This window comes from Mastigoproctus giganteus, chromosome 9 (assembly GCF_048544385.1).
Source record: "Mastigoproctus giganteus isolate SK-2022 chromosome 9, ASM4854438v1, whole genome shotgun sequence".
NCBI lineage: Eukaryota > Metazoa > Arthropoda > Arachnida > Uropygi > Thelyphonidae > Mastigoproctus > Mastigoproctus giganteus.
Window position 1 is genome coordinate 117,167,136 of NC_143583.1, and position 25,620 is coordinate 117,192,755.

The 25,620-nt window shown below is 37.3% G+C and overlaps 1 protein-coding gene across 3 annotated transcripts in view; it reads right to left on the reverse strand.

Moving 5' to 3' along the window:
- Window positions 1–25,620, reverse strand: part of LOC150080668 (fibrillin-2-like) — a 1,460,049-nt gene that overhangs the window by 1,212,611 nt on the left and 221,818 nt on the right. For all 3 annotated transcript variants that reach the window (XM_090381969.1, XM_090381968.1, XM_090381967.1), the window contains exons 8-9: window positions 24,636–24,791; window positions 9,600–9,758 (exon numbers count right to left, since the gene is read on the reverse strand). In XM_090381969.1, coding sequence (XP_090238095.1) covers window positions 9,600–9,758; window positions 24,636–24,791 — 315 coding nt within the window. The remainder of the gene's footprint in view (window positions 1–9,599; window positions 9,759–24,635; window positions 24,792–25,620) is intronic.

Genomic DNA, 25,620 nt, shown 5'->3' on the forward strand with positions numbered 1-25,620 from the left:
CCACTTTGCTTATTGGAGGCTTGAAGTGGTGGAACCCATGTTTAGTCTCTAGAGCTAGGTTCTGGTCAACCCTTCCCTATCTCTTCCGTCATGCAGTATGATTGATGACTTTTGAGGTTACGATGAACGTTGTGGCGAGATCCAATATTCCTTACATTTCGAGGGTACAGCTCTAAAACAGTGTTCGCAGGCCGGCCGCTAGTTAGTACACCGGACCGAACCTATTGGTAACTCTCTAGGAGGCTTCTGGATCAGCTAGTGTATAATCTTGCTACCTCTACTCTGCCAGATAGTGACTGGAGGGAGTCCGAGTAGTGTGTATACGGGGAGCATTGTCGAGGCCACGTTATGTCAAGGATCTGGGTATATTCTTACCACATGTACGCCATATCCAAAAATTTTCATTACTTCACACAGCATGTCCCACCCACTTTTTCTTACCATTGAATACACCATGAGTTATCAAACTAATATAACAAGCTTATCTGTGAAAAGATCTAAACCTCCCAAGCACTTCCTAATTCATTTCACAAATATACGTGGTCTCAATTCTAATCTCAACGATGTCCATTTCCACTTGCAGTCTGCCAAACCCCATGTACTTTTTCTGACAGAATCTCAGTTATCGGTTGACTCAACTACTGCTCATCTCAGATGCCCAAATTATTCGGTGTATGATTCCTTTCGGCTCAAAGGTGGTACTTGTGCATATGTCCGTTCTGATATTCCCTGTCAGAGACTTGGCAATTTGGAATCTCCTCTCTTTGATCTTCTCTGGCTTAAAATCTCTCTACCTCATTGTGTCAAATTCATCTGTTGTCTCTACCGTTCTCCCAACTCAACTAATCACTTGGAACTCTTTGACTTCAACTCTTTGCAACTTGACTTTCTTCAGTCCAACTTTCCTAACAGCGAGGTAATTTTCCTTGGTGATTTTAATGTTCACAACTCCAGCTGGCTTCCATTTTCTAGTCACACCGACCGAGCAGGTCGAGATGCTGAGGCTTTTGCAAATACTAATGACCTAGCACAGATTGTTCATTTACCTAAAGAATACTGGACAATCCTAATCATACAGCCAATACGCTTGATCTTTTTCTCACAAACAACCCTTCTATGTACACGGTCGAAGTGAGAGCTCCTTTAGGCACTTCAGATCACAACTTGGTGATTGTCTCTTCTCCAATGGAACCTTTATCTCATGGCCATTCCCAACCTCGCGTTGTTTGGCATTACAAGAATGCAAAATGGGAGGACCTGCTAGACTTCTTTTCTTCTTTTCCTTGGTCAGATTACTGTTTCAAAACTTCTGATGTCAACGTTTGCTCAGATCGTGTCAGTGAAATTATTCTTGCAGGAATGGAATCTTTTATCTCACACTTTTATCTCACACACACTTTTTCGTACGTTGGCATTCGAGGTGAGCGGACGCGCTTAGACAGGGCTCCTCAGTTAAGTGGTTTACTTTTGGATAGTGCTTTTAAATATTTGATTTATTTAGATATTGTTGGATTATTTTGTTATAGGTTTTCCTGTAACTGTTCGATTTTAATAATATTATAGATATCATTTTTTAAAGTTACTTTCATTGATATTTATTTAAGTTTATAATGGTAGTTAAGAGATCTGCCTTAAACACATCACAGGGTATCGTGACTCACACGGAAATAGCAGATGGCGATTTACGGGTGAGTCATGATTTAATCCGTTGTGGAACCTGTGGTATGTTTTCCAGGGTCGACCTGATGACTAATCCTACCTCACCTGGGGATTCTTTTCTTTGTGATCGATGTAAGGAGTGCACCGATCTTAAATTACAATTTGGTGCACTGATGGAACAATTTGAGTCCCTGAAAAAACGAGTGCTTCCCTCGAAAATAATGCATCTGGGAGCTCGTCAGGGACTCAAAACTCCAGCAATCTACCAAGTGATGCACACCCGATTCGAGCCTCAAAACAGAAAAACCAAGGGCAAACTACTCTGGTTAAAAAGGACATCGTTTTATTAGGATACTCCATTGTCAGGGAAACGGGGAATATTTTTTGTAATAAGGATAGGTGGAGCAGAACCAGGGTATGTCTGCCGGGAGCAACTATTGATGATGTCACCAACAGATTGTCAGATTTTAAAGGGGGTAAAGAAAATATTATTATTCATGTGGGGACAAACGATATTAAACGTACACGATCTGACGATTTGTTGGAAAAATACAGGACCATGCTGAGGAAATGTCGCGAGCTAGGCCATAATGTCTATGTGTCTGCAATTCTGCCCAGACACGATAGGAGGGATTATATGTTAAGAGCCTTGTGGATTAACTCAAGACTTGAAGGAATCTGCAAGGCTTTATGGGGGAAATTTCTATCAGCATGGCCCACACTTGTAGGTAGAAGGAATTTGTTTTGTAGAGACGGGATACACTTAAAAAAGGTGGTGCAAAAGTTTTTGCCAGTATTATTGAGGATACCTTAAAGGTTCAGGGAAACTGCTAGTTAGGGGGGATGTGGGTAATACTGACACGCGTTTATCTGATAATATTGGTCAATGTAACTCTTGCACATACCTTAAGAGTTCTTATCTGTTACCCCAACTGGACGTATTATCTAGATGTTCTGGGGGCAAACACGTTTCACGTGAGCGGGTAGCTAATATCAGGGAAGAGAGCCTAAAAAACTTCAAGGGTTGTGTTAGGGTTGTTAAATATACAAGAACAGTAAATCTTAATTGTTTATACAGTAACGTTAGAAGTGTCGTCAATAAAATGAGCGAATTCGAACTGCTGGTTAAAACAAGTAACGCGGACATAATGGGGCTGACAGAGACGTGGTGCCACCCGGAAATTGGGGATGATGAGTTTCAGTACGGCTTGTATAATGTATTTAGGAAGGATAGAGTAGATAGAAGGGGTGGTGGGGTAATGCTTCTTATCAGAAGCAGCCTGAGTGCAACGATAGCTTTCCCGGATTCAGACATTTCACATGCTAGTATAGAGTCTGTATGGTGTGAGATAGTTGGAAACAAAGGTATAATGCGAGTAGGAATAATCTACAGACCAGGCGATTGTGAAGATTATGACAAAAGCCTCTTCATGCAAATGGAATGGGCAAGTAAGCGTCAATGCCTTATTATGGGTGATTTCAATTTGCCTCTAATTGATTGGAGTAAATGGGAAGGAAACTCGACATGGGGAACAAAATTTTTAAATCAACTAGATGACTGTTATTTGTATCAACATGTCAGGGAAAGTACTAGAGAAAAGAATATCCTAGACCTCGTCATCACACATGAATCAGATGACATAACAGGGCTGACAGTAGAGGAACCAGTAGCAGGAAGTGATCACGGAGTTCTACGGTGGATGATGACGAGAGAAGTAGCAGAAGTAAAAGGCAAAGGAATGGGTTTTAATTTCAGAAAAGGAAATTACGATGCCTTAAGGTACTACATGGCCTCTTTTAACTGGGTAGATATCGCGCTGAGAATAAATACAATTGAACTGTGGTACGCTTTTAAAACATTAATCACAGATGCCTTGAATGTGTATATACCATTAAAAAAATACTCCACGAGAAGGGTTCCAAGTTGGATGAATAGTGAAGTTGCCACAATACTTGAGCAAAAAAAGGTGGCATGGAAAGGTTACAGAGCAATAAAAAGTACTGAAGCCTATAACAGCTACAAGGTGATCTGTAATAGAGCCAGAGAAAAGGTTCGACAGGCAAAGGCAATTTATGAGAAATCACTAGCAAACAGAACAAAGAGGGGGATAAAGAATTCTTCACATATATAAATGCCAAGAAGAGCAGGACAAACCAGATCGGACCTTTACGTAAGGGAAAGGGGATAGTAATAAATACACCAGCTGCCGGTGCAGATGAACTCAACAGTTATTTTGCATTGATATTTACAAATGAAAAGCCTTTTGTGGCAATGGGAAATTGTGTCAAGCTGAGCTTCTTCAGAGAGACCTAGATAGACTTCAAGAATGGTCAGAAAAATGGCAGCTGTGCTTTAATCCAACAAAGTGTAAGGTATTACACCTGGGAAACAGTAATCCCAAAAAAACGTATTCACTTGGTGGAGTTCAACTAAACCCAGTACTGGAGGAAAGGGACTTGGGTGTTACGATACGGTCAGACATGAAATTCTCTGAGCATTGTAAACAGGTTGCAAGGAAGGCCCATGGTGTCCTATCGATGATCTATCGAACTTTTGCAAGTAGAGATAGGGACGTGATAATCCCATTATATAAGGCTTATGTTAGACTACACTTGGAATACTGTGTTCAAGTATGGAGACCGCACCTAAAGAAAGACATCGAGCTTCTTGAAAGGGTGCAAAGAAGGGTAACTCGCCTGGTGAGATCGGCAAAAGGGCGTCCTTATGAAGAAAGACTTCGAATATGAGGGTTGCAGAGTTTGGAAACTAGACACCTTAGAGGAGATTTGATTGAGGTGTTTAAGGCTCTGAGAGGCATCAGTAAAATGAATGAGGACAAAATTTTCAAGATTATAAATGATGCTAGAACTAGGGGACATAAATTCAAGTTACAGGGGGGAAATGTTTAGATTGGACTGCAGGAAGTTTTATTTTAGCCAGCGAGTTATATATTACTGGAATAAGTTGCCTTCATGGGTGGTACAGTCCGACAGTTTGGGGAAATTCAAAGGTCATCTGGATAGTACTTTCAGGTAAGGGAAGCGCATAGGATGATATGTTTAATTTCCTTTTTATTTATATTTTATTTTATTATTTTTTTTATATTTATTAATTATTATTATTTAGTTATTTATTTTATTTATTTATTTATTTTTTGTTTTTATCATTTTTTTGTTCGGATTTTTTTTTTTTTTTTTTTTTTGGCTGGTGCAGCATAAGCCATAGGCTTTCTTGCACCATGCGGCCGTTACTAATACTAATACTAATACTAATACTCCACTTGAAATCTCGTCCTTTATCTAAACCTTGGTTTTCCAATAAAAGTGCTAAGGCTGTTCAAGAAAAGAATGTTGCATATCGTAATTGGTTGTTTCTAATTCTTCAGTTTCATTTTCTGCCTACACCAAAGCTCGCAACAATTGTAAAGCAGTTATTAATCAGTCCAAACTAGAGTTTGAACAGGCTAAGAGTAGAAAACTTGCTTCTTGCCCTAATGGTAGCCGAGCATTCTGGTCTCTTGCCAAAGCTATTGGCCGCAACTTTTGCCCATCTCTTCTCCCACCTCTGTCCAAACCAGATGGTTCTGTTGTCACTTCAGCCAAGGATAAAGCTGACCTGCTAGCATCCCATTTTTCTTCCAGCTCATGTATTAATGATCTTGGTAAAACACCTCCCACCATTCCTAACACGCTCTATTCAATGCCTTCTGTGGTCTTCCGTCAAAATGATGTCAGAAGGATTTTGATGAATCTTGATGCTAAGAAAGCTCCAGGTCCTGATGGTATTTCTCCAGTTGTTCTCAAAACCAGTGCTCCTGAACTTACTCCTATTCTTTGCCGCCTTTTTTCCCTTTCTTATTCCAAAGGTGTTTTTCCTTCTGCTTGGAAATTTGCTCATATCCAGCCAGTTCCTAAAAAGGGTGACAAATCCCTCCCATCCAATTATCATCCCATTGCAATTACTTCTACTCTTTCTAAAGTAATGGAGAAATCAATTAACCAGCAATTCTTAAACTACCTAGAAACCTTCCGTCTGATCAACGATCGCCAGTATGGATTCCGTCAGTGTCGATCCACTGGTGATATTCTGGCTTATGTTACCCATTTATGGACTAATTCAATGGAAAGGTTCGGTGAAACACAAGTAGTTGCTCTTGACATCTCAAAGGCTTTTGATCGTGTTTGGCATAAAGGTCTTCTAAACAAGCTTCCATCTTATGGTTTGCCAACTGTTTTTAGTAATTGGTTATCCAGTTTTCTCTCTGATCGCTCACTGAGGGTGATGGTAAATGGCTCTCTGTCTTCTAACTTCTCCACTAATGCCGGTGTCCCCCAAGGTTCAGTTCTTAACCCCACTCTTTTCCTCTTGTATATCAATGACCTTCTTCCATTGACTGGAAATCCTATCCATAGTTTTGCCGATGATAGCACATTGCATTCAACTTTCCATTTTGAGAAACCTTGTCCTGCTCAATCAGCTTCAACTTCTCAAAAATCTGCTACCAATTCCTTAAATGCCGATCTTCAGGTAATTCTCCAGTGGGGCAAAGACAACTTAGTTGATTTCAACCCTTCTAAAACTCAGTCTTGTCTTATATCTCGCAAAAAGGATTCTTCTGCTCCTATGCTTATCTTTAGTGACACTCCGATTTCTAGGCAAAATGATATATCTCTTTTGGGAATTACCCTGACTTCTAATCTCTCTTGGCACAAGCACATTACAAATATTGCTTCCTCTGCATCTAAAAAACTTGGTTTTCTCTTTCGCTCTCGGTGTTACTTTTCTTCCAAACAGCTGCTCACTCTGTATAAATCGCAAATCCGCCCTGCCATGGAATATTGTTCCCACATCTGGGGTGGTGCCCCCAAAACCTCTCTCAGGCTTCTTGATTCCATTCAGAAGAGAGCAGTTAGGTTAATTAATGATTCATCTCTAACAGAGTCTCTCCACTCGCTTTCTCATAGGCACACTGTTTCTGCTGCATACCTCTTCTACAGATAGTTCCATGGGCACTGTTCTTCTGAATTGGCTTCTATAATTCCCGCTCTCTCTTTCAAAACAGTCCGAACACGCGCCGCCACCAGCCAACATCCATTTACTGTCCAGCTTCAAACCCACAGAACCAACTTTTCATCTTCCTCATTTATTCATTCAACTGCGGTTTTCTGGAACAACCTTCCTTCATACATATTTGCTGAAAATTACAATCTACAGAAGTTCAAGTCCAATGTCAACAAATATCTTCTTTCGTCTTCTCGACCTCCAACCCAAGCACGGTACTAAGTACTATAGATTTTAATACCTCTCGTGTTTGGGGTTCACATAAATATAAAAAAAAAAAGGATGCTCTCATAATTATGGCTAAGGGTTGCTTAGTTGCTTTGCTGCCTCCTTTAATATAACTGGATTGATCCCATCCACCCCAGGTGCTTTTCTTATGTTTAACTTCAACAATTTCTCGTCCACTTTGCTCTCTGTTATTACAAAATCATTAAGTATCCTTCTACAATTTGATAACCTTCTGCCGTTTTCAAACCTTAATAATTCCTCATGTGTGAATGTAGATGCAAAATACTCATTCAGTTTGTTTGCTCTCTGAGCAGGATCATCAACATTCGAACCATCGATGTCAAGTGGACCAATCAGATTCATCCCCTTGCTTTTAGAGTTTATAGAAGTAAAGAAATCCTTACTGTTTTTCTTAGCATCTTTTGCCAAGGATTTCTCGTAATCTGCCTTCATCTGCCTAACCTCCTTTGTGACCTGATTACAGACTAGCTTATATCTGCCATAGGCTTCTGAGTCGCTTAATAATTTATATGCATCCCATGCATTTTTCTTCCCTGTTAAGAGTCTCATTTGTTCATTTGATAACCATTTAGGCCTAAACCTTGAACAATATTTCTTAATAGGTATGAAACTTTTAGTAGCATCCACGATTAATTCCTTGAATGCTTCCCACTTAGAATTTACTGTTGGTAACATCGACAGTTGATCCCACTGTACAGAATTTAAAAACTTTCTGAGACCACTGTACTCACCTTACGGAAGCAAAAACCCTTTCCTTTACCCCTGATGTTAATTAAATCTTTAAGTAAATCCCACATCAGTACACTGTGATCACTGCCACCTAGTGGTTCCTTTATCTGCAAATTCTTAATACACGAATGATCACTGCTGATAACCAGATCAAGAGTATTATTCTCTCTGGTTGCCTCTCGAACATGCTGCTGCAGAAAACAATCATCCAATAAATCCACAAAAGTCTGACTAGTCTGTGAGTGACCAACCCACAAGTTCCAGTCAATATCTGGGAAGTTAAAATCCCCCATTATAAGACATTTTGATTTACTGGCCCGCTCTATTTCTCTGTACAATTGTTCATTGTACACATTCAAGTCGTTAGGCCTATAACACACTCCTCTTATTTTTGCTTTTGCAATACTTATGTCACACCAAACTGAATAAACAGTGCACTGTTCATCTATATCAACTGGGTGCACTTCTTTTTATTTTATGTTTTTCTTAATTAACAGCATAACACCTCCTCCCTTTCTATCCTATCTATCCTTTCTGTACACATTGTACTCCCCAAATTCCAGTTCTGCATTCCTCATATCTGTGTGACACCATGTCTTTGCTATCCCAACAATATTCACCTTTGATGACTTGACCAACACTTCAAATTCATAAAATTTATTTACTATCCTTCTAGCATTGGTATACATGCTCCTATTCCTATTACTAGTTACCCTAACACATCCCATATACCCACCTATTTCATGATGACTGCCATCCGTCCCTGAAACCACCAACACCCCTCGCTCCAGGTCGGTACTTATTCTAATAGAAGTTGTGCAAGAATCACCTTCACCTCTGCCTACGGCTACTGTTAAACAATTAGTCCTTGTATCCCCCAAGCTTTCAGTTTTCCGACCCACCTAATACTGCCTCGATAGCATCAGCAAATATTCTCGCACCCTTTCTATTTAAGTGTATCCCATCCCTGTAGAAGCAGTCTCCCCTGTTAACAAGTATAGACCAGGCTGAAAAAAATTCTATCCCTTGAGCCTTGCACAATCTTTCCAGGGCCAAATTGATCGACAAGGCTCTCATCATATACTCCCTCCTATCGTGTCTGGGCAGAATTGCAGATACTTTTTGTGTGCAATTGTCTTTGTGTGTGCGTGCGATGCAAGGAGTGTAACGAAATCAGACAATAACTCAGCGTTGTTATGGGCCTATAGGAGAGCTTGAAGGACAGGGTGGATGCCCTCAAAGGAACTAAATTGAGGGACCCATCTAGTTTTTTTTTTTTTTTTTTTGGCTGATGCGGCATAAGCTTGCTTTCTTGCATCATATGCCTCTACTAATGCTAATGCTAAAAATCTCACTGATACTTGGTTGTATGTATACCTTGAAACCATGCACAACCTAAAACACACATATGACACTACTTCAGGAAGCCAGTAAATAAAGAAAAATTAGCATGGAACTCAGTCATGTGCATTGAATATGATGACTTGTGTCATTTCTGATTTGTATCCACTGAAAGAAACAGTTCCAATTTGGTTCAAAAATGAGTCAAAATGAGAATATTCATATATAAGATGAATTCATAATGCTTATTCTTTAAACATCCAAAAATTTCTTGGTGCTATATATATTTTTTTTCATATTGAAATATTTAAAACAGTAGCTTAGTTATGGATCACCAAGTGAATGCTAACCGTCATCATTCAACATTTTTCTAACCATGGAACAAACAATAAACAAATTTATTCCTTTCAATGTTTTCTTCAAAAATTAATGAACAGAGTTAACAATTTAACAATTTTTTTTACTGATTCATAATGAAGAATAAGAAGGTAAAAAATAATATAAAAACACAATAATTTATTCCTAATTCATACAGTATATTCTTTAGTAATATATTTACCTATGCATTTTTTGGCACCATCAGTTGAACGATAGCCTTCAAAACAATCACAATAATATGACGTGGGAGTATTGATACAGTGCCCATTCAAACATAAATCTTGTCGGAGATCACATTCGTTAATTTTCATTGTGCTATCACATAATGAACTATATGCACCTATGAAACAAAGAAAAGCAAGTAAATCATTACAGTAAAGGCGGAGAAAAAATGTGATGTAATTTTTTTTTTTTTGGCTTTTTTTTTTTTTTTAATTTAAATATGTATGCAAAAGAAATGAAAAACTATAATTAAAAAAATAAAAACCAAAAATACTTAATACATGCATGTTCATTTGTAAGCAATATATCATAAATGCACCGCCTCCATAGCCAGGTGGGCAGGAGCAGCAGTGCGTAGCATACGCTTCTTGATTAAACTGGGATTCGAGCCCATGACCACCAAATATTTTAAAAATAATGTATAAACAAAACAATTTGATCTGTATTAGTATACACACTTACCCACAGGAAGATTACATTCAGCAATCACTGCAAGAATCTTTTGCCTGTACATTCTCTTATCAAAAGCTGCCCGAAAACGATGAGAGCTTGCCCAGATTTAGATATTTTGCATTCTAGTATAGAATCTGTATGGTGTGAGATAGTTGGAAGCAAAGGTATAATGAGAATGGGAGTAATCTACAGACCAGATGATTGTGAAGGTTATGATGAGAGCCTCTACATACAAATGGAATGGGCAAGTAAACACGAATGTCTTATTATGTGTGATTTTAATTTGCCTCTAACTGATTGGAGCAAATGGGAAGGAAACTCCACATGGAGGACAAAATTTTTAAATCAACTAAATGATTTTTATTTGTACCAACATGCCAGGGAAAGTACTGGGGGGGGATATTCTAGACCTCATCATCACCCACGAATGAGATGACATAACAGGGATGACAGAACAGGAACCAGTAAGAGGAAGTGATCACAGAGTCCTACGGACAATACAATTAGACAATGAATAGAGAGGTAGCAGTAGTTAAAAGTAAAGGAATAGGTTCTAATTTCAGAAAAAGTAAATTAGCATTAGTAGAGGCAAATGATGCAAGAAAGCAAGCTTATTTAGCATCAGCTAAAAAAACCCTTCCCGTTTCAACCATCCATTCACTCCAAATGTTTGTCTAGTTCTGCCTTGAACTTATTTAAGTTTTTCACCTCCACTACAACAGATGCCGACCGGGCTAGCCGGGTGGGTAAAGTACCTGCCTAGAAACCCAAAGGTCGCGGGTTCGAATCCCGCCTCGGGCTTGGATCAAAGTACTGCAAAAACCTTGGGAGGTGCATTATGGCCACAGAAGCCAATGCACCAACAACTATAGGCTGCCGTAGCCTAGTGGTCAGGCACGCGGGTGCATAAGTACAAGTGCCTTGAGTGACCGGGGTTCAAGCCCGTGACTGCTGAATACGGTGCTGTTTCTTGTATTCTGTATATCTTGTGAACTCCTCTGACCGTTTGGTCGTCCCGGAGTATAAACAGAAAATTTATTTATTTATTTAACTACCAAAAAAAAAAAAAAACTACAACAGATGGAACCACCTACTGGCTAAAAGCAAATTTCCACACATCTATTCTACAACTGTCTTTCCTCAATTTGAATTTGTCCCCTCAGGTGAGTAATCTAAACAAGAGGAAGAATCCCATCAGAATTGAGCTTGCTCAAACCATTCAAGGCCTTATACACCCCAATTAAATGACCTCGCAGGTGCCAGACCTGCATGAAGTACTCAAGGTGTGGCCTGACCATTGGCTTATACAAGGGGACAATCACCTCCTTACCCCTGCTATCAAAATTCCTGTATATCATTCAGAAGACACCATGAGCTACTCTTACAGCCAGTCTGCACTGCACAGAAAACTTCATATACTGCACAATTACCCTCAGATCCTTTTCATTCTTCACTATCCTAGGTTAGTACCACCCAGTTGGTACATTACTCTGGGGCCACTGCTACCCATATGCAGTACTTTACATTTGTCAATGTTAAACTTTAATTGCCACCTCTCGCCGATCTGCTCAACTTTTTCCAGATTCTGTTACAGTAGTGTACTATCATTACTGTCATTAACAACCATGCTAACTTCGCATCATCTGCAAAATTAGACATTAAGCCTGATATATCTTCCTCAATATCATCGATAAATATACAAAACAATAATGGGTCCAACACCGAACTGGACTCTCCACTCGACCTGGGGAACTCCACTAATAACATTAGTCCATGAAGAGCAGTGTCCATTGATTACCACTCCCTGTCTTCTCCCACTCAACCATTCCTTTTATCCATTGTAGCAACATGCCCTTAATGGCAAATTGCTCCAATTTGTACAGTAGTCTTCCATGTGCAAAAGTATCACAAGCTTTCCTAAAATACAAGTATATGATATCAAAATTAATTTTTGCATTCAGTTCCTTTGTGACCACATCATAGTATCCAATCAAATTTGCAAGACAAGACCACCCCTTAACAAACCCATGCTGTGTCTGAACTATAACTGCAGTCTTGTCTAGAAGATCCTGCATTGCTTCTTTAACCAGTGACTCCATTATTTTCCCTGGAACAGAAGTTAAAGTAACAGGTCTGTAATTACTCATGTCACTGTTTAATTCCCCTTTATGAATTGGGGACACATTTACTCATCTCCAGTCCATGGGGACCTGACCTGAGTCCAAGGAAGCTTTCATAATTATGGCTAAGGGTTTGCTTACTTCCTTTAATATAACTGGATAGATCCCATCCACCCCAGGTGCCTTTCTTATGTTCAATTTGAACAATTTCTTCTCCACTTTGTGCGGGTGCCTCCGTAGCCAGGTAGGCAGGAGCAGCAGTGCGTAGCACACGCTTCTTGATTAAACCGGGGTTTGAGCCCATGACCACCAAATACAGAGGATGCGGAAAGGTCAGGAATGACCACCGCATATCCACTGAGCAATATGGCCTTAGTTGCTAATGCTCCGAAATAACAAACAAACATCTCCACTTTGTTGCCAGGATGGCCGAGTGGTTAAGGCACCAGAACCTGCCAAGCCAGAGTTCAAATACCTTACCTTGCTCTCAGTTATTACAAAATCATTTAGCTCCCTGCCAGAATTTGATAAGTTTCTTACCTCCAATTCCCTACAAACTTTCTCATGTGTGAATGTAGATGCAAAACACTCATTCAGTTTGTCAGCTACCTCAGCAGGTTCATCAATGATAAAACTGTCGATGCAAGTGGGCCAATCTGATTCATCCCCTTCCTTCTAGGGTTTACATAAGTAAAGAAGTCTTTATTGTTTTTCTTTGCATCCTTTACCAAAATTTCTCGTAATCTGCCTTTGCTTGCCTAATGTCCTTTGTGACTTGATTACAGACTGTCTTATATCTACTATAGGCATCTGTGTCTCCTGAGAATTTGTATGCGTCCCATGCATTTTTCGATGCCTTAAGGTGCTACATGGCCTCTATTAACTGGGTTGATATGACACAGAGACCTAATACAATTGAATAATGGCATACCTTAAAAACATTAATCACAGAAGCCTTGAATGTATACATACCATTCAAGTACTGAAGCCTATAACAGTTATAAAGTGATCTGTAATAGTGCAACAGAAAAGTTAGGCTGCAAAGGCAGATTATGAGAAATTAACCCCAGGGGCTCACATCTGGTGAGTATGGGCTTGGCATACCCAGGGTCCTCAGCTGGATATCATCATTCTTCTCTTTCTTGGTGATTTCCTTCTACTTCTCTCTCTCTCTCTCTCTCTCTCTCTCTCTCTCACACACACACACACACACACACACACACACACACACACACACACACACACACACACACACACACACACACACACACACACACAGGGTAACTCAAATTTTTTTTTTGGCTGGTGCGGCATAAGCCTCAGGCTTCCTTGCACCATATGGCTAATAATAATAAAGAGAGTAAAGAGTACTCGAGGTGATTTTATAAAGGGAAAATCATGTTTACAAACCTGGTTAGCCAATTTGGCAGATCATTAATGAACTGGATTTAAGGAATTCTTCACATATATAAATGCAAAGAAGAGAAGGACAAACCAGATCAGACTCTTATGTAATGAATGTGGGATAGTAGTAGATATCCCAGCTGATGTTGCAGATGAACTCAACAGTTACTTTGTATCTATATTTACAGAAGGAAAACCTTTTATGTCAAGGAGAAATTATGGGAGTGAAGTGGAAAAATATGTAATTAATGATACTGAAATTTCACATGATTATTTAATTAAAATACTTTTGGGCCTACATGCCAATAAGGTTCCTGTAGTTGATGGCATATACCCTATAATCTTAAGAGAGGCAGCAAGTACGCGCATTGAACCACTGAGGCTAATTATGAGAGCATCACTGGACTCGGGAGTGATTCCATTGGATTGGAAAAATGTCAATGTATCTCCAATATATAAGAGCGGTTCTAAGAATGAAGTGGGAAATAACCGACCAGTCACTCTAGCTTCAGTAGCAGGGAAGATCATGGTGACAAAGATCTGGGGTGAAATTCAGGTTCATTTAGATAGAAATGGAATTCTGAAGGATACTCACAGCATAGTTTTGTAAAGGAAAAATCATTAGCATTAGTAGAGCATATGATGCAAGAAAGCAAGCTTATACAGCATCAGCCAAATAAAAAAAAAAACCCTTCCCATTTCACTCATCCATTCGCTCCAAATGTTTGTCTAGTTCTGCCTTGAATTTATTTAAGCTGTCAACTTCTACAATGACAGATAGAAGTTTGTTCCAGCAATCAACTACCTGCTGGCTAAAGGCAAATTTCCACACATCTATTCTACAACTGTCTTTCCTCAATTTGAATTTATGTCCCCTCGGGCAATTAATCTGGGCAAGAGGAAGAATCCCATCAGCACTGAGCTTGCTCAAACCATTCAAGGCCTTATACACCTCAATCAGATCACCTCACAGGTGCTGTCTCCAGAAACTCTAATTTTCAAAACTTGGAAAGTCTTTCTTCGTAAGAGCAACCCTTTGTTCCATTCACTAATCTTGTTGCCCTTCTCTCTACTCGTTCCAGCAGCTCTGAATCTTTCCTAAAATGAGGCCTCCAGACATGTATACAGTACTCAAGGTGATTTTATAAAGGGAAAATCATGTTTACAAACCTGGTTAGCCAATTTAGCAGGGCCATTAATGAACTGGATTTAAGGAATAATTTCAACATTGTTTATTTTGATTTCAGCAAAGCATTTGATTCAGTCCCATATGAGCAGTTACTTTATAAGTTGGAAAAGGTTGGAAGCACAGAGAAAATCCCTAGATGGCTAGCTGGATGGCTTCATGGCAGGAGGCAGAGGGTTGTGATAAATGGTTATTCCTCAGACTGGGTTAATGTAAGAAGTGGGATTCCCCAAGGATCAGTATTAGGACCAGTGTTGTTTTTGATTTTCATAAATGACATCGATGAAGAGATGGAGGGCATGATGTCTAAATTTGCAGATGATGTAAAGATTGGTAGAGTAGTTAATGATCACCGTCAAGCACAGCTTCTTCAGACTGACCTAGATAGACTTCAGTGATGGTCAGAAAAACAGCAGCTAAGGTTTAATCCAGCAAAGTGCAAGGTATTGCACCTGGAGAATAGTAATCCCAAAATAACTTATACACTCGGTGGAGTTGAACTAAAGCCGGTAGTGGAGGAAGGGGACTTGGTGTTACGATACGGTCAGACTTTAAGTTCTCTGAGCATTGTAGACAGGTTGCAAGAAAGGCCCATGGCGGCGTCCTCTCAATGATTTATCGAACATTTGCTAATAGAGATAAGGACATCATAATCCCATTATATAAGACTATTGTTAGACCAAACTTTGAATACTGTGTTCAAGTATTGAGACCACACCTAAAGAAAGACATTGTGCTTCTTGAAAGGATCCAGAGAAGGGTAACTCACCTGATGAGATCAGCAAAAGGGAATCCATATGAGGAAAGACTTCAAACATGTGGGTTGCAGAGCTTGGAAACTAGGCACCTTAGAGGAGACTTGATTGAGGTGTTTAAGGTTCTGAGAGGCATAAATAAAATGAATGAGGATGAAATTTTCATGATCATAAATGATTCTAGAACTAGGGGCCATAAATTCAAGTTATGGTGGGAAGATGTTTAGACTGGATTGCAGAGAGTTTTAACTGGAACTTATTACAGTTATAAATTACTGGAATAAGTTACCTATGTGGGTGGTAGAGACTGACAGTTTGGGGAAATTCAAAGTCAGCTGGATAGTTACTTACAGGAAAAGAGAAATGCATAGGTTTTGTCTATTTCCTTTTTTTTTATTAACTATTTATTTATTTTTTAATTTTCTTACTATTTTATCCTTTTTTTTCTTTTTTTGGCTGGTGCAGACTAAGCTTGTTTGTTTGTTATTTAGGAGCATTAGCAACTAAGGCCATTTTGCTCCAGGATATGCGGTAGTCATTCCCTGACCTTTCCGCATCCTCCGTATTTGGTGGTTACGGCTCGAACCCCGGTTTAATCAAGAAGCGTGTGCTATGCACTGCTGCTCCTTCCCACCTGGCTACGGAGGCGGTGCAGACTACGCCATAGGCTTCCTTGCACCATATCGGCATTGCTAATACTAAACAAGCACAGAGCGTAATGAGAAAAATTCTACCTCAAGAGCCTTGCAATGGAAGCGCGCGTGCGCGCGCTCTCTCTCTCTCTCTCTCTCTCTCTCTCTCTCTCTGTTTGTTTGTTTGTTGTTTGTTGTTTGGTTTTTAGGAGCATTAGCAACTAAGGCCATATTGCTCCGGGATATGCGGTGACCTGACCTTTCCGCATCCTCCTTATTTTGGTGGTGACAGGCTCAAACCCCGGTCTAATCAAGAAGCGTGTGCTATGCACTGCTGCTCCTTCCCACCTGGCTACGGAGGCACCATCTCTCTCTCTCTCTCTCTCTCTCTCTCTCTCTCTCTCTCTCTCTCTCTCTCTCTCTCTCTCTCTCTCTCTCTCAGGTATACTCCCTACTATTGTGGCCAGAATTCAGAAACAACTCACAAATTTTTCTCAAAATTGCTCTATACCTGTTAAATATCAATGTGTATACAGCAATATCATTTAATACCCTTAAAAGATGATATCTGCTTTCAAATCTTGTTAACTTTTGCCCCTTGAAGATGTACAATGGTCCTATTCCACCTGTTAATTTTTTAAGCAATATTCCTCTTTCTTTGATAACACAGTCTCCAACAATGGCTACTTCCTCTGGGACCAGAGTTCTCTGCCATTCAGAATTTTGAAGTGTTTCTTTTCAGGTTTTAGTAGCATGTTCTTTAACTCTTTGACTAGTGGATATCTATGATTCACCAATGCCTTCAAACTCTCACCAAGTTGAGTTCTCTTTAATATGAACTTGCCAGCAGAAGAGAGTTTATTCTGTGTTACTTTCAGATATCCATCAGAAGTAATGGGAGACTGAGGGAATGTAATGATAGATTCAGAGGTAGGAACTCATTTAGAAACTAAGACATAGGAGATAGGCACTGATTATGCCATACTAGGATCAAAAAAAGGAAATTTATCACAGTTTTTATTATTTTGATGTTTTCATTTAACAAGTTTCCTTTAATCTCTTTACACAGCAACATATCATCAATTGGAAAGACATCAGCAAGAAATACTGTGACCTGCTAGTAGCCTTGAGCCTTTCAAGTTTTAGCCTTGGAGTTACATCAGTTGTGAGAGTTTTGAGAGAACTTGTTAACTTTGTCATGAGTATACCCATGGGGGGAAAGAGAAAATATTTGACTAGGGGTAAACTGCCCATACCATCAATATCATCCATCATTAGAAATCAAAATCCCAGTCTATGACAGAAATGTATCAAGATTCTAATTTTTAACATAAGTATCCACAACTTCAGGGGAAATAACAAATATTCAGGGTACTGTACAGGGCAATGCACAGATCCTAAAAAATAAAGTATTATCAATAATTTTTAAGAATGTTTCTTGATTTTCAGAAGAGCTGACAAATTGGCAAATTTTCAAAATTTTAAAGCCCAATTTAGCCCAATGTTAAATTTCCTATTATACAAAGGCCTAGCAAAAATTAATTTCAATTTCTTGAAGTCCAAATAATGATCCTTGAGAAATGAAACTTTATAGTAGTGTAAAAAAGAATCAGATTGTTGTATTACCTCATTTCTCAACAGTTAATTACTTTAATTTGGAAGTTTTTTCTTTAATTGCAGTTTTTAAGCAGAAGCCATTCTTAGGTTCTTAAGGCAAGATTTCCTCTTTTAATTCTTTCTATGTTCTTAATGTACGAGGAATGGCATGAAAGTAATGCCTCCCATTTTTTTCTCAGAAAATTGAATTCCTACAACTATGTCTTTTAACACTGTGCTTGAGCTGGTCGTCGTCCGCAAAATGGATTCCACAGAGTGCACCCTTCAGCGGGCCGAAGAGGTGATAGACAGAAGGTGCAAGATCCGGACTATGAGAGGTGTGAGGAAGAACAGTGCACCCCAGTTTTGCAAGGGCCTCCATCGTGCACAGACTGGTGTAGGGTCATGCATTGTCATGGAGAAGAAGAACCTCATTAAGGTTTTTTCCTGGTCAAACTCTACAGATACGGGCTTTCAACATTTTCAATATTACTTTTGAACTTCTTCCTGGACAGTGAATTTTGATGGTGCCACTCCATCCACTGTCTCTTCATTTCGGGATCATAACGGTGGACCCAGGTTTCATCATTTGTGACTCTGCGTGAAAGAAAAACCTCTCCTTCACTCTCATAACGCTGGAGAAGTTCCGTACAGATGACTTTCCAGGAGTCTTTGTGCTCATGGGTTAGCATTTTCATTATCATGGCAGGTTTCCCTATACACAATTCGCACAATACTATACACATCGCACAATTCGTGTGTCGTGATGCAGTGGTCCTCTTTGATCAGCATGTTGATCCAGCTCTTATTGTCTGTTGTCACTGACATTACTGGCCAGCCACTTTGAGGCTTGTCAACAATGTTGTCACTTTCCCCACTCTCAAAGTGTCTTACTCAATGTCTAACAGTACTCACATTTACAGTATTATCACCATAAATATTTTTGAGATGCTTATAGATTTCAATAGGTATCAATCACTTCTTCCTTGGTAAGAAATTCAATCACTGCACTTTGCTTGACATGTATATTTGTAACATCCACCATTCTGAACTATCAGTGTGCTGCACTTATGAAACTGATCACAGTGCCACTCAGTATGATGAAATTAGAGACCTCTAGTGACCACTCAGAGACATGCGAAAGGATCTATAATGCCACATTTGAAAGCAAAAAATTAGGTCCTCGTACTATGTTTACATTCTGGAATTTGACAAAATTTCAAAGAAAAAAGATGAAGGCTTCTGAGCAACCACCTCCTTTAAAAAAAACAATAAACCTATTATTAATCAACTTTTCTTGTCAACAGACATTGATAACTTCTGCAAAGTGAAAGCCTTCTTGTCCATACATATTTTAATATTTTCTTGGCCTTTTTTTTTTTGAATGTGAATATTTTTAAACCATGCTTTTCTTTATTTTATCACTTCTCTTTAATAAATATTATATGTCAACAAGGATTTTGTCTAAATTCAAGCAAACTTGTACCCTTTTCTTCAACAAAATGAATTAAATGTCACAGACAGTTTATAACAAAAGCTCCGCTTTTGCTTTTCTTTTAATATTGTTGCAATTCCATTTTTATGGCCTACATAACAGCAGCATTATTCACAAAGAATATAGTGTTCGATCAGTACCTTATGGCATTCAAATTCTTAAACCATCAAATCTCCTATATTTCATTTACTATACAATAGAATCACCTTTCAATGTATGGAAGGTGGAAAACTCATTTTCTGGAATTAATCATTAAAAAAAAATATATATATATCATGATAATGGCATATCTGTATCATCTCTGCCATCACTTGCAAGCAGAAAGTCTGCTGCTTTTTCGCAGCCAGAACCATAGTTTTTCTGTGACTCACAATTTCCTTGCTACAGTAGAGGAAGGTTCAAAAATTAAGTAAAAAACAACCTGCATACATAATGTAAGCGGAGTGTAATCAGTATTTTCGCATTCAATCAAAAAGTTTAGTATCCATCATTCAAGAGGCCTCAATGGTTGGAAACAATTTTCAAAATAAGGTTTAACTAACAACAACCACCTGAACAGAACTCTGACAGTTCATTATACAAATAAATAAAGATTTATATAAAATATTAAACAGATTGAATATAAATAATATTGTAAAAATTAAAATATTAAAATTAATAGGCCAAAAGAATTAAAAATAAACCAGTATAAAATTCACTAACGCTTTCAAAAGCACTTACTGCTTTTGTTAACAGTAAAATGTTCTAAGGTACATGGTATGTAGGCTGGTAAACAAAGAATGGTCATAATTTTTCATGAACAGCCTCTACTGTTTGCTATATCTAACTAAGATACGGAATTTAAGACCAAACCAAGCTGCATCACATAGTAACTACGCAGTTGACTCATCCACACAGTGTGACCTTAGTGGGCAGTCGAATTTTATACCTGTTCAGTTTTGCCTACATAACGATGGACATGACACGTGAAGATATTATTCTGTAATCATGAGAGAAGATCATCATATAGCAGTCAGGTAAATGGCAGAAATGGTAAGAATATCAGATGAGAATAAACTCTGCACAGTATTCTCCATGACCATTTGCATATAACAAGTGTTTTGTGCATACTGGTTCCAGAACTACTCACACCTGAGCAATAGCAAGTTCACTTAGAGGTCTGCCAGGAGCTGCAACAGATGGTCACTGAAGACTATGAGGTTCAGCACATCGAGATAATGGTGAATGAGAGATGGCTTCATTTTGACCCAGAGGGCAAGAAGCAAAGCTCTGTTTGGAAGCTACGTCATCTTCAACACTGAAAAGGGCCAAAGCTGTGGCTTCTGCAGGGAAGATTATGGTCATCTCTTTTTTTGCCATTCAAGGAATGGTTTACCAGCATGTTGTGCTACATCATACAACTTTTACAGGCACTTACTACAGAACTGTGCTGCACACTTGTTGCAAACAACCACAACTGCATGCAGGTGGGTGGATGATGCATCACACAATGCAAGACCTCACACTGAAAAGGGAATTTGCACATCTGTGTCTTCCTTGAATGTGGTAGTCATTTCTAAGATTCCCTCTCCAGGATTGGACCCTAATTCCCTGTTACCCATTACAACCATTGTAGGTGCATAACCTACCAATAGTTGATAAGACCTGACCTTACACCCTGCAATTTTTTTTTTTTTTTTCATTTCCAAAGTTAAAGAAGGAGCTGCAAGGAAAACATTTCCTAAAGACATTGGAGGCGATTCTCAAAAAATGGTTTCCACCATGTTTTTGAAGAATGGCAGAAATGTTGGAGTAAGTAAAAAAAAAAAAAAAAAAAATGATCATCATTCTTTATTGAACAGCCCTCGTATATAGTATATTTACCAGGTACCTTATATTGGGAAGAACCACAGAATAGTAATTCTTTGTCACTGTGAAATTGGAGCTATGAGCTTTTAATCTATTAATTAACTGCAACAGTTTAACTTTTAGAGTATTACTTACTTTCAATCAATTTTATATCCTTGTAAATATTTATTTGTATGATATAAACTAGGGGTTCCCAACGAGGTCGATGAACCTTTAGGGGTCTTTTGGGGGTCAATGAACTATTAGCGGTTGACTTGGGTCCGATTAAATAAGATCTATGTTGTATTATTATATTTAATTTTTTTTATACATTTTTCTTAACTAAATTCATTTATTTTAAAATTTTTGTATTGTTCAGAAGTCTGGTTTAGTGTTTTTGTGTAGCTAGCAAGTTGTACAATGTAATATGGGCCCTTTAGGCCCACATACTGTTCACGTGAACACTATGTGATCATCAAGTGCAATTTCTCTTGTTTCAGTGACCAGAGTTATATTATGGATTTAGAGTGCAACGAGTAAGGTCGAAATTTAAACATACATTAGTTTTATATTTATTTTATGGTAGATGCAGTTTATAAAAATATATTAATTTGTGCGAATAGTTGTAAGTATATATATATATAATAATTATTTGTCAGACGTGATTGCTTCATTATTTTTGATTATTTTTATTTAATTTTAAGGAATTTAATAAATATGTCAGTACCAAAAAGAAAGTGCCGGCAGTATTCCCAAGAATATTTAAGCTTAGGGTTTATTTCTATGCCGGGAAATGATACAATGCCTCTATCTCATCTGTGAAAAAACATTTACTAACTGACGCTATGAAACCATCAAAGATGAAAGAGCACATTGAAAGAATACATCCTAATAAAAAAGAAAATAATTTAGAGTATTTTAAAAATTTAAAAGAAAAATTTATTTTATGTTCAAAAAGGGGACTTAAGTCATTTTTTAAATCATCCACTTCTAAAAATGTTGAAGGTGGAATGTAAGCATCTTACACCATATCACTTTTAATTGCAAAAGGAGGATATCCTCATACAGTTGGTGAAAAATTAATTTTACCTGCAGTAAGAGAGGTAATAAGTACTGTAATGAAGATAGACCCAGATCTAATATTAAAAAATATTCCGCTGAGTAATAACACAGTGCAATATCACATCGATGAAATGGCTAAGGATATTAAAAAGTCTTTATTATTTGATCTACAAACAAGTAAATTCTCCATTCAGTTAGACGAGGCAACTTTGGGTAGAATGAGCATATTGATGATTTATTTTCGCTATTATAGCCCAAGAAAAGAATAAATAACAGAAGAAAATCTTACTGCTGAGCAATTAGAGACTATTATATTTCACCCAACAGGTGAAATTATTTTGAAAAATTTTTAGACAAATATAAAATACCTATTTCCATTGTAATTGCGGCAGCTTGTGATGGAGCACCTGCAATGATTGGTAAATATAGAGGATTCCTAGCTCATCTGAAGAAAAAAGTCCAGAATGTTCGAATAGTGCATTGTGTTTTGCACAGACAACATTTAGTTGCAAAAAAATTAATGAAAAACTTCATGATGTTCTAGATTTGTGCATAAAACTATAAATATTATAAAATTGAAATCTTTAAATGATCATCTTTTTGCACAATTGCGTGATAGCAATGACGAAATATATAATAATGTGTTGTTTCACTCAGATGTGCGCTGGCTGTCCAAAGGCAATTGTTTACAGAGATTAGTCGAAATTTTCGATACAGCTGTAGAATTTCTCCTTCAAATTGATGAACTTATGGGAATGCAATTATTAGATTTAAAAAGGCATATATTTTACTTAGCAGATATGTTTTCCCAATTTAACAATATCCAAAATAAGTTACAAGGAAAAGATATCAATCTTATTCAAGTACAGACAATTATTCTTGGGTTTCGTTCTAAAAATTGATCTTTTTTTATTCACACTAAACCAATCGGATTTTCGTTATTTTGAAAATTTAAGACAACTGTCTATTCTAGAAAAAGATAAAATTTCTGCTGATGATATACTATTATATACCGATTATTTGAAAAAATTGAAAGAAGATAAGAATGTTCGCTTTAAAGATCTTGAAAACTTGGATGTATCATCATGGATTGTTGAGCCATTTGAATGTGACATAACCGGAACAGATATTTCTTTACAAGAAGAATTAACTGAAATAAGAGAAGATCTCGAATTAAAAGTTTTGTTCGAAACAAATGGATATGCAAAATTTTGGAATTCAAAAAATATAAGGCAAAAATGCCCAGGATTAAAACATATATTTGAACCATTATTGTTAGCTTTCCGAGTTCTTATTTAGTGGAGGCAGGTTTTAGCCACCTGAATAATTTATTAAGAAAAAGTAGAAGTAGATTAAATATATCAGAACGTGGAGATTTACGAATAATATTAAGTAATTTTGAAGCAAACATTTCAAACATTATATCTAAACATCAAGCCCAACCATCTCATTAATAATATAAATATGATATTATTTTATTTTATTTTTATATACTTCTTGTACTATTGTTCATAAATATTTTTTTTACGTTTCCTATTTACTATTACTGACTTCATACTTGTATGTAATATTATTTTGTACAATAAATTATTATTGAAACATTTTGCTTATTTCAATCAGTCGAACAAAATTTTATTAGAACTAATATAATACACCACTGATTAAAAAATCCAAAGGCTTATCATAATTATCTTGAAATTTTTAACAATATGTGTTTTGGGTACTATATAGAGGGAAATGCCCACTCTAAGAATCCTGTTTGTTTCCGTTGAAGATAATTAGGCATTAAAAAATGTCAAAAATTTTGTGTTGAAGACTAAAAAATAAGTTTAAAATTCTACTTGTACATAGATTGTCCTTCCATCTGAACAAAATCTAAATTTAACACTGTTTATATAGTATACACATATCGTTTTAGAGTTATAGTAATAATTAAGTTTTAAAGGGGGGGTCGATGGAAATTTTTTTTTCTTGTAAGGGATCGATGCTTGAAAAAGGTTGGGAACCCCTGTTCTAATACATTATTACCAACCACATTTGCCATCTCTTGTATTGTGGAAATAACTTCGTAACTGTGATGGCATGTTGCATTACCGGGGTACCTGCACACCCACTGATGATGAAGCTCACTAGCTTCGAAACAATCGTATGGTAGTGGTATCCACTGAAAATAAATAACAGTAGTCTTCTCTATTAGAGAAGCATTATTTATTTGAAGTAGTGCAATACCAGCTATCTCGTTGTGAAGGCACCTGCAATACGAGATACAATTAAAACGATGCCTTTACACTACATATGTAGTTCAAATTTATGGGTAAACTATGGTGTATCTACATCGATATTATATAGTTAATTACCTAAACCCATAAGAAATTATGCCTTGTGCATTTCGTCTTCTAAAACATTATCTAGTATAATAAAGTTATATAAAACAATATATTAATTATTTTAAACATGCAACTTACTTGATCCAGGAAGTGGGCATGGTTCACAAGGAGGACCACCCCATCCTTTTCCCATGTTTTCTCCACAACAACACTCCACATTCGATAAACGTACAGATAACTTATTTCTACACTGGCCATTTGTAAATTCCAAATAGCAGTTACCTTGACGGGTATCTAAAAAATTAAATTATGCTTATTTCATTAATTTAATTATACTTATTTCATTATAAAAAGCTTTCAATTTACTACCTGTTTTTTTTAACTTTACCTATTTGTAAACAATAAATTACAAGTTTTTTTAAAAATTAAATTGCAAAAGATGATTTAAAGATCTAAATGATGATTTTATGCATTAAATTTAATAACTGAAGCTACAAAATTACTTTAAAAATCTCAATTTCTTCTAGAATTATAATAATTCAAATAAATGCATACCATAAGTTTCAGAGACAACCTGCCCAAAGATAAAAATTAATACTTACTTGACTGCCTTTGTCACAGCATTATCCTCTCCTGATGTCACAACTGCAACCAGGGCTGTGGAGCCATGGAGCCAGAGGTTTCTATGGAGCTGGAGCCAGTAAAAAAAAAACTGGCTCCATGGCTCCAACTAACTTGGTCAGTCATAATCTTGAGAGTGGCCCATATGTCATATGATGTTTCATGGTGTACTTTGATGTTTCATGGTGTAGTTTTCATTTCCCTGTTCTTTTTTGTTTACTATGTTTTGTTTTAGTTTGTTTTTTTAATGTCTAAACCAGTGAGTGGTTTTCGAATAATGCACATGTTATTTTTCAAAAATGTCAACAGATGATGAAAGTGAAAGAGATGAATCAAGTGGTGAGACTCCAGAATTAGAATCTGATGATGATGATTCAGAAGCACATCTGGATTTAAGTCACATTATGGAAGAAATTTCAAGCCTCTCCAGCACATGTGTTGTGCTGTTCATACTTTAGAGCTGGCAATTTGTGATGGCTTAGGAAATACACATGCAATTGCT